We start from the raw sequence: 14,440 nt of genomic DNA on the forward strand, positions 1-14,440 counted from the left end.
AATAGTGCTGCAATGAACATGCAGGTGCATGTGTATTTTTCAAGGGAAGTTTTGGCCGGATATATGCCCAAGAGTGGGATTGCTGATCATACGGTAGTCCCATGGATAGTTTTCTAAGGTACCTCCATACTGTTTTCCCTGGTGGTTGTACCAATTTACATTTCTACCTACAGTGCAGGAGGGTTCCCTTTTCTCCACATCCTCTCCAGCATTTGTTATTTGTGGACTTATTGATGGCCATTCTGACTGGTGTGAGGTGGTACCTCACAGCAGTTTTGATTTGCATTTCTTTAATAATCAGGGATGTTGAGCATTTTTTCATGTGCTTATTGGCCATCTGTATATCTTCTTTGGAGAAATGTCTGTTCAGGTCTTTTGCCCATTTTTCCATTGGGTTGTTGGCTGTTTTGCTGTTGAGTTGTATAAGTTGTTTGTGTATTTTAGACATTAAGCCCTTGTCTGTTGCATCATTGAAAACTATTTTCTCCCTTTCTGTTGTCTTTTTGTTTGTTTGTTTGTTTGTTTGTTTGTTTTTATGGTGTCCGTTACTGTGTAAAAAACTTGTCAGTTTGATTAGGTCCCATTGGTTTATTTTTGCTTTTATTTCTGTTGCCTTGGGAGACAGACCTGAGAAAACATTTATGGCATTATTTTTAAAAGCGGCAATTCCTAGGCCTCATCTTCCATCTGTAAAATCAGAGTTTTTAGGGGAGGGCTTAGGAATGTGCATTTTTAACAGTGCAGAACTTTATGCACAGTAGACTGTGAGAAATGTTGCTTTCAATCAGATTCTGTCAGCTATGGGATATAATTGATTGAAACACGGGTCAATTTCCTTTATGTAGAAGGTCTTTTATTTCAGTCATAGCCCGAAGAAGCTATTGTTGAAATGCCAAGTACTTATGGGATACAATAATAGACAATAAACTGGGTTAATTAAAGGGATGCTACTAAATTAGAAGGTGCCAATTGTAGAAGGTTTATTATGAATGGAATGATCTTGAAGCAATGGGAAATAATTAGCATTTAAATTAAGTTGTAGGTTAGGTACATTAAGGAAAGGTTAGCTTGCTGTGAATTTTTATAAGGTTATGATGTTATTTTTAGATTGAGTTGAGCACTGACTACAACCTAATTTAATGAAAATTTCAGAATAATAAAATTGTCATTATTAACTGAGCTACCTATTAATCGATGAATATTCTTGAACATACTTGCAGTGGAATAACTATTACAATCTACACAAGATAAATCTACATGGAAAGTTATAGACGTGGAATGTTTTCATTGGCCTATTCTGAGGGGTCTTAGTTATTGAGAGTATGGTTTTGCTTTAACTGTATTTTTTTTTCCCTAAAATTTTAGGTCGTGTGTGTGGTAAATAATTTCAAAGGAAGACAACCAGAAAATGAGCATATACACACGGATAACCTGGCACAGATGCCTATGATCAGCATTCCTCGAGTAGAAAGTCCTTTGGAAAAGGTAACATCTGTACAGGTGATTCAGAATTTAAATTCTACAATGAGATTGTTATCTAGAGCAAATGAAGAATTACTGTGAGAGTTCCTGCACAGTCACTTCTGATTTACTGAAATAAGCTCAGAATCTAATGTGGTATTTAGCAAGAATTTAGTCCCTACCGAAGACATCATCTTAGAACAATGCCTATCACATGGAAAATATTTCTTTGACTCTCATGCCGAAAGCTGAGTGCCTGTACGTGGAATATGTTCTGTAATTTGCCGTAGCTTCAAGATAAGGAACACTGTGCACTGGTCTCATGTGAGGCAACATCATAAGACAGTTCTACTTGAGAATATATGCATTTTTTTCAAAACATGTATTCCATTTCTTCCATGCTTCATGTCTATAAAGAGAAACCTCTTGGTCTAACAAGTGGCATGTAATTAGGACTCAGTAAATATCTGTTGAACCTCAGTGTATAAAGTTCTGGCAGCAGGGAGACACCTGTTGTGCTCTCCTAATCAGGGAGCTACTGAGAGTCAGATTGGGCTGAACAGAGCCAGGCTATGGAGCACTTTGAATGGCAGGTCAAAGCCTCCTTGACCATGGAATGAACAGAGAAGCCAGGTACACAGCAATAACTTTTTTGGAGACTTCTGTGAACTAGAGAGAGTAATATTTCTTAAATGATATTTGTAACTGGTTAAATGACTGCTCGGAGAATTACTAGTGGATGCTCCTCAGCCCTGTCCACGTGCAGATTTTGATCAGTATCTTAGATGAAGAGTTCAGTTACATGCTAATTTGGGGGTTTAGATGGTGTGAATCTGTGAAGGGTAATTAATACATTGGATTATGCATATTCTTTTTCATGCTCTTTTCCATGTATCAGAGGATATTTAATATAGCTTCCTATATAACTTCTTTGGTGGCCTACTAACATTGCCAAAGATTCTTATATACTGTTACTTCATTCTCTATATTAAGTGATGAGAACATTTTTGTTCCTGATTTTATGCTCATTCATTTTTAGTTGCAGTGACTTTTTAGCTATCAGAAGGTGAAAGGAAAAATACTTTTTTTTTTTTTTTTTTTTTTGTCTTTTTAGGGCCATACCTGCGGCATATGGAGGGTCCCAGGCTAGGGGTCACATCAGACCTGCAGCTACAGGCCCACGCAACAGCCACAGCAATGCAGGATCCAAGCCACATCTGTGACCTACACCACAGCTCAGGCAACACCGATCCTTAACTCACTGATTGAGGCCAGGGATAGAACCTGTGTCCTCAAGGATACTAGTCACATCCATTTCTGCTGAGCCGTGATGGGAACGCAGTGAAAAATATTCCATTAGAAATTGCAGATTGCAAGACATCAGTATGTGATGATGTCTTTCATCAATTTTTCTGTTTGTGGCAGTTGACGTGCTCTGTTTCGCCCCTGGTATTTAGGCAGTAAAGATGCTTGGAATCTGACTGGATTCTCCCCTTTACTCACCTAGCACACTGCCCTCACCCCACTGAGCTCCGACTTGCCCTCCACTCGTCCTCCCCATCTTCTGGCAGAAGGCGGTCCGCACAGGGCACGGTCTGCTCCCCGCACCCTTAGACCATGCGTCCAGGTACTGGGCATGCGTCCCAGGCTTCTCCTTGGAGCTCTGCTGCTGAGGGGGCATGTGTATGTGCTCATCAGCCAGAAAGAGAGGCCAGCATTTCAGGATGCCCACAAAAACAAAGCGTTCTCATTTCTTTGAGATAAGGAATATTTGAAGTGAACATATTGCTTTTCATCATTGGTCACAATGGGAAACAAGTGAATGCAAAATGCTCCCTAGTAGTTTAATCTTAGTAATTGAGAGTTGGAGGAGTTCCCGTTGTGGCTCAGTGGCATAAGAACCTGACTAGTATCCAAGAGGACACAGGTTCAATCCCTGGCCCTAGTCGGATCTGGTGTTGCTGTGGCTGTGGCATAGGGTGGCCGCTGCAGCTCAGATTCGACCCCTAGCCTGAGAACTACCATATGCCATGGGTGTAGCCCTAACAATAATAATTATTATTATTAATAATAATAATTAACAGTTGGAGAGTGACTTTAGATCCTTCATCTGGCCCTCTGAGGAGAGAAAGGGGACCCGGTCTGGGCATGGCCTCTTGTTTTAGTATTGCTATGCCAAGCTGTCATTTTCTGGTTGTCAGTTTTGTGTGGAGAAGACAAAGGGTTTCTTTTAGAAGCCACGTACTTATAGAACCTCCTATGTTGAAAGTACATGTCTGATAAACTATAAGCTACAGAGTAATTACAGTATGCAAGTGTTCTTGCTTATAAAATGCCAGCAATTTATCCCTTAATTATAGGGAGTTTGTCATATAGCTAATTACCATAGTTCATGAGGAAAAGTCATGCTTTTTCTGAAAGCCAAGTAAATCTGAACATTCATTACATTTGATTTTATGAAAAGAATTATCTTGGAAATAAGCCCATCATGTCTCAATGGCCACTGCCTATTTAAGTTACCAGTAACTTTATTACAGCTGTTTGTAGTGTCAGATCATGAAAGGTCTCCTTGTGTGTCCGGAGTGAATGATTAAATGGGTTGTGATGCATTCCTGCCAAGGAATCCAGCACCTTGTAGGGTGGCATTCCTGTTACAGGTTCCAGAGGTAGACTGGCTGGCAATTTGGGACAAGTTGGACCTTCAACAGTTTACTTCAATGCTCTGTGACTCAGTTTCCTCCTTCATAGAATGATTCATAGAATGATAAGAGAGTTCAGTAAGCGAACAGTCAAGCACTTAGAACAGTATCTGCACCCAGGAAGCCCTTAGTCATTGCCAGTTGTAAGTATTACTATTCAACAGTTCAAGTGGATGAGCTAAATCAAGATGTGGAAAGTTTTCCAATATACTGTAAGTTTTTTAAAGTTGACACGTATATAAAACATGTCTATGTGTGATGAAGCCAGTTATGCCAAGTACCACACAAGATATTTCTCTCTAATTGGACAGAAAAGAGCCCCTAAATGAGAGAGTGAAGGAGGCCGGGGGTACTGTCTACACGCACCAATCTGAAAGCAGCCGCCCTGATTCTCTCCCTCTCTCTTCTTCCTTTTCCTCCCTTCCTCCTCTTCTCTTTTATTCCTATAACGAGGTATATATTCATGAACAACTGTGGAGCTAAAATAATTATAATGTTTTTAAGGTACTTGGTTTTCTTCAGCTGCTCCCTAAGGAGGTCCTGGCTATGCTTCCTCAAATTCACCATCAATTTGTTCAGATGGACCAAAAAGTCCCTTGAAAAATTCTCCCAGAATAATATAAATTCCTACGCCCCTTCCTTAGGATTCACACAAACCTTCTGAGAGTGTTTGGTTTGTTTTCCTCTGCCAAAGCGGGCACGGAGACCTTGGTTGTAGCCCCCATGCCTCGGGCCTCATGCCCAGGTCCAGCCGCCCTTGGCATGCCTGCAGTCACCTCCACTTCAGGCCCTGTCTGTCCTGGGGCCCTGACAGCAGCTATGATCGCATTTGCAGGATCCACAAAGTCCCAGCCACCAAAGACCCCAGGGAGCCGACTGTCTTCTTCAGTTGTACCACCCTGCCCTTTCAATTGCCTCCTTCTCTGGCTCCTGCCTTCACGGGCCCATGCATCCCAGACGCCTCAGTGGTGCTGGCTGAAGCACAAAGACACTTAATTACTCTGGGGAGTCAAGAAACAAAAGTCTGCCTCTCCTTTTAGGAAATGAGGATGGAAACATTTATATATTCACTAGCTTTAATCTCTTATGTCAGCAAGAGCAAAGTAGGAATTAATATCATAACAGTTGTGTCACTGAGAGTGAAAACTCAGTAAAATTGTAGGCATTTCTACTAGATATATTATAAGTAGATCCAGTTTGAAGGATATCACCACAGAACAATTAAATTTTTTCTTTTCTTATAAAGAGGTTCAGTGCTGCAGAAGTGGCTAAAATCTTATATGATCCCAGTAATCCCCCCCAAATTTCAGAGTGAGGACAAGAAATAAGAGCAGCCTCTAAGAGAATGAGGAACCTCTTCTGTTTAGAGCATAATTCAGCATCTTGGGCCAATGCCATGTTGAAGCAAGGTTAGCACATCGGCAAACCAACACCCTAAGGAAGCCTTCAGGTCAGAAGCTTTCCTCTCACCAGGCTTCTCAGGAATATAGGAACATTCTAGATGAAGGAATTCTTTCCTAAACTGAATGGGCACTGTAAAATGGGATGGGGATTTACCTTCATTCAAAAAAATTAAAAATAGGAGTTCCCATTGTGGCTCAGTGGTAAGGAACCTGATTAGCATCCATGAGGACGTAGGTTCGATCCCTGGTCTCAGTGGGTGAAGGATCTCGTGTTGCCGTGAGCTGTGGTGTAGGTCCTAGATGCAGCTTGGATGCTGTATGGCTGGGACTGTGGTGTAGGCCTGCAGCTGTAGCTCCAATTCCACCCCTAGCCTGGGAATTTCCATATGCCATGGGTGTGGCCCTAAAAAACAAAATAAATAAATAAAATTAAATTTTAAAAAATAAACATAAAAGAGCTGCCTTTAAGGACTACACCATCTTCCTGCAGTAGAGATTAAGCTGAACAGAGTAACAGTGCTGATATTTCAATAACCATAGGAATGAACCTCGACAGGTTCCAGTGGATTTTCCTGGAACTGTCCATGGTCTCAGCTTCTTCCTCTCCACTCAGGCTGGTAAGTCATCACAGTGCTGTTATAAAACTACACCTTCCCTGGGAGTTCCCGTCGTGGCGCAGTGGTTAACGAATCCGACTAGGAACCATGAGGTTGTGGGTTCGATCCCAGGCCTCGCTCAGTGGGTTAAGGATCCGGCGTTGCCTGTGAGCTGTGGTGTAGGTCGCAGACACGGCTCGGATTCTGCATTGCTGTGGCTCTGGCGTAGGCTGGTGGCTACAGCTCCAATTCGACCCCTAGCCTGGGAACCTCCATATGCCGTGGGAGCAGCCCTAGAAAAGGCCAAAACAAAAAACAAACCAAAAAAACCCTACCTCTTCCAGCTCTTCAGCTTAAGATCGGAGCAAAAAAATTCCTTCATGAAGGGATCTTTCATGAATCTTCTCCAGCTCATTTTGGGAAGATAAACTGACCTAAATGTCCTTGTTCAAGTGTAAATAATCAGGACAGTCGCTTAACTTCTTTAAAATCATTTCATGATGCGGACGAAAGGCATATTTTAAGAGTCAGAATGTGTGAGGAAAAACATAACTACAGGAAATGTAACTAAATTTATTACAGATAGCACCTTTCCCCTGTCAAGGAAATTAAGGAAAATCTGTGACATGAGAGATGAAAGATAGCTGGCACCGGAGCACAATTAGGAATCTGCTGGAAGAAAACAAACAGTGTCATGGCCGTATTGTCGATGCTAGGCCCCATAAAGGACAAAGCTGACACTGGAGGAAGTCAGAGCAGTTAAGGACAGGTTTCAGCATATGAAAGTAGAAGCACAAAGACCGTAAAATGGATCCACGTTAAAGACAACGGCTGTGGAGGATAAAGCACAGAAATCGAGCAGGTGAGTCACTGTATACCCTAAAGAGAGGACAGATGGAGCGAAAGCAATATTCAGAGAAATACTCTAAGGACATTCTTCTTCCAGATAAATATCTGAAACTTTAGGCTACAAGGGTTTAACAGGATAGAAAATAGACTACATACTAAAATTCAGATATTTCTTAGTGGCATTTTCAAAGTTCAATACTGAAGGAAGAAGGGTGTGAGTATGTGGCAGGTAGTAAATTGCTCCCAAGTATTAACTACCCCCTTCCTTAGGCAGAGTATCCTTCCTGCTCCAGTTTTTTTGGACGTGTGAAGGAACCTGATAGGGTAGTCCATCAACCAGAGACTCGTAGAGCCATCCGGAGCGTGTGCCAGCCCTGTTCCTCTGAGCCTCCGGGTGGAGGTTGCTCTGTCAGCCTGGGTCCCAGAACGGGGGGTGGGAGAGGGGGGTGTCACGGGAAGCAGAGCAACCCCCACCCTTAACCCGGAGCAGACCCATAGAACTTGACCGCCAACGTGTGGTCTGAGGGAAAAATATACACCTGTTACTGGAAGCCAGCTGAGCTTCTGAGGTTGTAATACAGTGTACCTAGGGAAAACTAGTAGACCCCAAATTAATCCATCACCCAGGACTAATAGCACGCTAGCCTCGGACTTTCCCTCTGTAGCATTAGATGCCAGAACAGCATGGAAGAATGTCTTCCTGAGTTTTCAGTGAAAAAGTTTGTGACTTAGACTTCTATGCCCCACCAAAAGGTCATTTAAATGTTAAGATAACCATATAAAATACCATATGTGTAAGGATTCAGGAACTTACTCATAAAAGTTACCATAAGATGTTTATCAGTTAACTCATCCAAACACCAGTATCTAGAGCTCTCAAATTGAGAAAAGTCATAATACAAATGCATTGGCAGGAAAGATAGTAACCATTTATATACAGACTTAATTAGAGCTGACTATGGTAAATACAGTAACAAATTACTATTTATAAAATTTATTTAAAGATAATATATGTAACAAAAGAAATTAATATAGCGATGACGAGATGGAAATCTTAGATAATACCAATAAAACTGTCAAGGTATGATAAGCTGCAGAGCTTATAAAGGAAGGACTCAATATTATGGTTTCATTCTTGCATTGCTAACTATAAAAAATTAGGTTCAAGCATTTTAAAAAATAAAAGTTATCAAGAGTAGTTTAAAACTGTTTCAAAAGGAGTTCCCATCATGGCGCAGCAGAAACAAATCTGACTAGGAACCATGAGGTTGCGGGTTCGATCCCTGGCCTCAATAAGTAGGTTAAGGATCTGGCACTATTGCCGTGAGCTGTGGTGTAGGTCGCAGACGTGGCTCAGAACCTGCATTGCTGTGCCTGTGGCGTAGGCCAGCAGCTGTAGCTCCGATTTGACCCCTAGCCTGGGAACCTCCATATGTTGCAGGTACGGCCCTAAAAAGCAAAGAAAAAAAAAAAACTGTTTAAAAAGTCCAGTCACAAAATGTAAGACATAAATGACACACTTGCCAGTAGATCGATGCCTGGAATATGTAAAAGAACCTAATTGAAAAACAGGCCCCTTTCAGGAATAGGCAGATTATCAGAGAGCAAATGCAAGTGCAAAAAAGTGTATGGAAGAGTATATTCTCTGTCTCGTTTGATATAAATCCATAACGGCTCTTTTGTGCAACACAGTGGAATTGGTTCTTAGCCTGTAGGCAAAGGGCAGCCGTTAAGGAGGATAAGGCAGGCAGGCGATGGCATGTTCAGAAGGGAGAATAAATGGGAGGAGAGCAACCCTGAAGCAAAACCAAACCAAACCAAACCCAGGGTGAGAGGCTACTGTAGAAATCCCAGGTAAATGATATAAAGAGGACGTGGACCAGACCTCCAGACAGCCACATTATGCCCTTTGGACTGGATAGGCATCATTTGGCGAAGTTTGTTTGGGTTGGGTGCTGACGCTGATGGGAGGGGTTGTCTTACTCCATTCAGGCTGCTGTTAACAAACTACTCTAGCCCAGGTGGCTCATGCACAACAGAAATGTATTCCTCACATCCCAGTCCTGGTTTCAGTCTCTGGGGAGGGCCCACTTCCTGGTTCATAGTCGGTCATTTTCTCCCTGTGTCTTCACCTGGCAGAAAGGGTGAGGGCACTCTCCAGCATCTCTTTGTAAGAACACGTATCCCCTTCATGAAGTCCCTGCCCTCATGTCCCAAACATCTCCTAAAAGCCCCATGTCCTCACACCATTACACTGGGGATTAGGTTTCAGCAGAAGAATTTGGGGGAACATAAGCATGCAGTCTCTGCAGGGGACATCTGTCTATGCCAGTGATTGATTTACAGTGAAAAAGGACTAACTGCTGGCCAGGGTGTTGCTAAGAAAACTATCCATCCACCGCACTCACCTTGAGAAACATGCTGACCTTTCATCTATGGCGTTTTCCTGGCCACTCTTCAGAGATGTCACTTGGCCAGAGCTCACAGAAAAGGATTATACTGATGTCCTTCCAGGATGCTTCTGGGTCAAGCTGCATTCATCCCAGCAGCATAGCACGGAGAGCTTTTGTTCCTCCCCCTCTCTCTTGCCCCCTACTTGTTCTGGGTTCTAAGGCAGAAAGCTGCCATTCAGATTTGCAGAGGTAAGCATATGCAAATAGTGCATGCACAAGCATTATCCATTTTAACTGATATTGAACAGTAAATCTAAGAAAAGGGGCACAATCTGGCAAGGAAACAAAAATATTTAAAAACAAATAAACTTGGATGGAATTTGATAGAAAATGGAATATTTCCAATAATCCAAGAGGAGGCGATATCTAAATAATTCTATTATTAACAAAACAGGCCGCTATAGCTACTTACGGCCAACTAATTTGAGATGAGAGAACGAACTTAGTGGATAGAGCCACGTATAGGAAATGCTTTTTGAGAAAAAAATTTTTTTTTCCCATCTAGGCCTAGACATTATTTTTTCTTAGGTTTATGTGATCTAATCATTTAAACCAAAGGTAATCCCCTCTTGCTTATAAGGAAGGTGAGGTCATGCTAAGAATAAGTTGCAGGATTACAATTTTTTTTTTTTTTTTTTAAAGAGCCACACCCATGGCATATGGAAGCTCCCAGGCTAGGGACTGAACAGGAGCTGTAGCTGCTGGCCTCCACCACAACCACAACAACAACACAGGATCCGAGCTGCGTCTGTGACCTACACCACAGGTCATGGCGATTTCGGACCCTTAACCCACTGAACAAGGCCAGGAATTGAACCCGCATCCTCATGGATGCTAGTCAGGTTTGTTAACCACTGAGCCACAACGGGAGCTCCAAGATTACAATTTTGTACAGCAGGTCAGGAACGTTTCACTAACCTGTACTGCCCAGGAAGCTCCTAGTGTGAAAGCGCTCCCCGATTAGCAGAAGCATCACCTGAATGAAAGTGGTAAACAGTGATGACAATTTGCAAAATTCTGAAATGGCAGAAGGAGTGTGTACTATTACCGATTGAAATTACCATGTTTTGTTTAATACCCATGGGAAATTATGTGGATAGGAAAATACAGAAGGAATTCACAGGGATGGAGGAAAGCACAGGCCTCAGGATTTACATTGCTTTGCAGATTGTATAATCATAGAAATCAAGGCGAAGCCTGAGCTGAAACTTGGGCAGAGTAGGGGATGGGGAGACAGACTTTTGCAGCTGGCAGTGCCGAGTTGGCTACATTATAACTAGGTGGAGTGAGACAAATTACTCTTCTTCTCCTTATCTCAAAAATGGGTATAATAATGGTTTTCTTGTAGAGTAATTGTTGGCATTAGCAGATCGCAAATGAACTTGGCACACTGTACGTCCTTAAGAGAAATTTGTTCCCCCGCAACAGTGGTGATTCCCTTAATAGGGTTTTCATTTTATTTCAGAATAGCATACCCCTATAGATAGATTTCAAGGATTTCAAAGTTTATACAGATTGTCTGTATCATATATAGCACATGTGGCAGAAAATATTATGGTATAAAATGTTGCATACATTAGTGTCATAGCAACAGCAAAACAATCCTGTGTTTTTTTTTGCCAAGACAAATATGATTATACAGTACAGTGCTCTCTGTGATAAATTCCTTTGAGGTTTCAGAATGTTGTGCATGAATAACTATGGCAAATCTAGTTAAGATTCAGTTGCTTTTCTAGAATGCAAATCTTTGTTTTGCAGAGCTGTTGAACTGTAATGTAAATATTATATAAGATCTTGTCAAAACAAGTTTATTAGTGATCAGATATTGGAATAGTTAGTGGAACTAACTCTATTCACACTTTAGGCCCTCATTCTCAATCGAAGCTTTGAGCACTTAACGAAAAAATATTTGAAGTAAACCCGTGTTTACATGCTATACTCCATTCTCATTTAAGTTTAATTTTGCTTAAAAAAAGGCCATTGAAAATGGGAGCTTGAAAATGCCAACAGTCAACATTTCAGGCTAGAAAGATGAGCGTATACTGATATTACTTTGCCATATGTTATCTTCCCTGTATGTGCTTCCATATACTCATTATTGATTTCCCCACCCTATTTCTAAATCTTCATGTACTATACAAAGAATAAAAGCCAGATTTTTTTTCAGCCATCTCTAACAGGCCTTCTATAAAAGCATCTTTTCTGTAAGTTACTTCTGAATATCAACAAGCTCTCTCATCTCATTTTATGAATAAATATAAGGCTGATGACTGCATTTTTAAATTATGTGAGTCATGCAGGCAATAGTTAGGGAGGGAATAATACAATGATGGATTAAAAAGTCACTCTCCGTGCACACATCATTAGTTACACATGGCCACACACCCACCGTCCTCTTCTTTCGGATGGGTCCCCGTCAGGTAGGCCATCCTAGAGACACCGTGGAGGCCCTCCGAGCCAGTCCAGGGCACCATGACACTATCAACATTTTCGCCTAAGAAAATGTACTTTTATTTGACTCAAACTGGGAAGAGAAACAATGACCCCATTTACAGTCTCAGGAAACCACGTGTTTTGTTGTTGTTTGTTGTTTTTGTTAAAGTAGCAACACGTAATTCAGTATACGCTCCAAGATTTGAAAATCTGCCGAAGTGAAACAGATGCATAGGAGGTATCCATACCCTACCCCAGACATCGCTGGAAATATTTTCTTGGAAGAGCCTTCAAAGCCCCATGAGGGCGCCGGCGAGCTTGAGCTAGTCTAGGACCTCCCTTGTTGTTCCTTTCTGTGGCCTGCTTTTGCTCACTTAATAGTATATCAGGGATATGGTCACCGATCAATGAATAAATAATCATATGGAGTATGACTGTAACAGCTCATCTTCCGTGAGAGCTTACTGTGTGTCTCGAATTATGCAGAGAATGTCACGCATAAAATACCATTTTCATTTTTACAGAAATGATTTGAGTGGATCTTCTTATCCCTGCTTTACAGAGAAAGAGACATAAAGAGGTTAGCTCATTTGCCTGAGGTCACACGACCTGTGCTCTGTAACTGGAATACAGGACTGTGTTTTCCCTTTTCTTAATTTATGTTTCCTGTTTATCACCTCAGAGCTCCAAATCCTAAGCACTGTGCTATATACAGTATTGCAGAATCACACTGCAAAAGTTTTAATCCACATAAATCAATCATTCCCTTTGTCAGGCTTAGAGGATTGCTTCCACTCCCACTGTCCCACAATTGTAAACAATGCCGGGTAGAAATCTCTAACACAGATATACTTCTACATTCAATTCATAACTTAAGATATTACTCATAGACGTGGAAATGCTGGGAAAGAAGAGGAGGCGAGGATGAGTCCTCTTAAGGTTTGTGGTTTGACTCATAGCTGCTGTTCTCTCCAACAACAGAGTATACTGTTCTCAATAATTTTCACCAATCTTAGAGATCAAAAAGAAATGAAGTACCTCATTTTATTTATTTATTTTTTATTTTTTATCTTTTTGCCATTTTTTTAGGGCCGATCCTGCAGCATATGGAGGTTCCCAGGCTAGGGGTCAAATCGGAGCTGTAGCCACCCGCCTACGCCAGAGCCACAGCAACGTGGGATCCGAACCACATCTGCAACCCACACCACAGCTCACGGCAATGCCGGATCCTTAACCCACTGAGTGAGGCCAGGGATCGAACCTGCAACCTCATGGTTCTTAGTCAGATTCGTTAACCACTGAACCACGACGGGACCTCCTGAAGTACCTTATTTTAATTTGTACATCTTGAATACCTTCCCAGACATTTATATTCTGCTTTTCTATTGTGACTGAAACAATCAAATATTGAAGTAATAATTCCATGACTTCTAGACACCATTTGCCCTTTAGACTTAATTCATGAAGTGACTGATGGTTCTAATTTTTTTCTTTGTTTTTTGTTTTTGCTTTTTAGGGCCACACCCACGCCATGTGGAAATTCCCAGGCTAGGGGTCAAATTGGAGCTACAGCTGCTGGCCTACAGTACAGCCACGGCAATGCAGGATCTGAGCCATGTCTGTGACCCACACCACAACTCACAGCAACGCTGGATCCTTAACCCACTGAGTGAGGCCAGGGATCAAACCCACAACCTCATGGTTCCTAGTGGGATTCGTTTCCGCTGCATCACAATGGGAATGGGATTGCTGGGCTGTATGTTAAATGTATGTTTACCTTTACAAAGTTTTTCTGAATGGTCTGTGTTTCTGTGTTACACCTAATGGTCCTTATGGTTTTGGGGGGTTTTTGGATTTTTTTTTTTTTTTTTGCACTTAGGGTTTTGAATGTTTCTGAAATGATCTTGATGTGGCTTATCCAGATTTCTATTGACTGGCACCTCTTTCTGAAAACAGGCAAGTTTTTATAATAAGGAGTTTTAATCAGCTCCTTCTTATACAAAAATTTACCATGCACTTGATCCATTACCCACATCCTCTGATTCTTCTCCATCAAGTAGCATTGGGCTGCTCATTTAGTAAATCTAATGTGTTTTCAAAAGTTATAAAAGAGAAATAAAATAAATAAGAAGCCATTGGTTAGATTAAAATACTAGTGTAAAGGCAGAGATACGATTTATGGGTGAGTTACTTTCTTATCCTTTGTTACGTACAGTAAAATTTTATTTGTTACTAGATTTGTAACATGAAATATGTAACAAATATCAAGGAAGAAGCACTGTGGTACATTTCCCAGGACTCAAGAGTTTACAGTCTCATAAGTCTGTACCTTTATGGATTTTATAAAGAATTTTAGAAGCAAACTCAGAACAGGGTGATGATAGTTATGCTAGAGGAGCACATCAAGTGGGACCTGTCCAATCTCAGCGATGCTTGCAGCATCCTCTAAGGAGAGAGCCGAAGGACTGTTAGAGGAGGAGGGGGAAGAATGGTCCAGAGAGAGGAACCTGTTTGCCTGAAGGTTCTATTTGGCAGGTGAGGTAAGA

General features: G+C 41.5%; 2 protein-coding genes across 19 annotated transcripts in view; one reads left to right on the forward strand and one right to left on the reverse strand.

Annotated features, from left to right (window-relative positions):
- PLPPR5 (phospholipid phosphatase related 5) overlaps positions 1-14,440 on the forward strand; it is a 120,961-nt gene that overhangs the window by 94,946 nt on the left and 11,575 nt on the right. For 3 of the 6 annotated variants that reach the window (XM_085020651.1, XM_085020649.1, NM_001245001.1), the window contains 1 exon segment: positions 1,366-1,485. In XM_085020651.1, the coding sequence (XP_084876777.1) occupies positions 1,366-1,485 (120 nt within the window). 6 annotated transcript variants of the gene reach the window in all.
- Positions 1-14,440, reverse strand: part of SNX7 (sorting nexin 7) — a 306,908-nt gene that overhangs the window by 89,894 nt on the left and 202,574 nt on the right. For 2 of the 13 annotated variants that reach the window (XR_014844668.1, XR_014844667.1), the window contains exon 9: positions 4,818-5,135. The exons of 10 other annotated variants lie outside the window; for them this stretch is intronic. The gene's annotated coding sequence lies outside the window, so the exon portion shown is untranslated. Of the gene's footprint in view, positions 1-1,359; positions 2,608-3,632; positions 5,136-14,440 lie in introns of those variants that run through there. One more of the 13 variants, XR_014844669.1, reaches the window with a different exon arrangement.

Source organism: Sus scrofa, chromosome 4 (assembly GCF_054392235.1).
Source record: "Sus scrofa isolate SSC_HxYL_T2T_F1_AM1 chromosome 4, Sscrofa_HxYL_maternal_Yorkshire_Landrace_v2.0, whole genome shotgun sequence".
In the NCBI taxonomy this organism is placed as follows: domain Eukaryota; kingdom Metazoa; phylum Chordata; class Mammalia; order Artiodactyla; family Suidae; genus Sus; species Sus scrofa.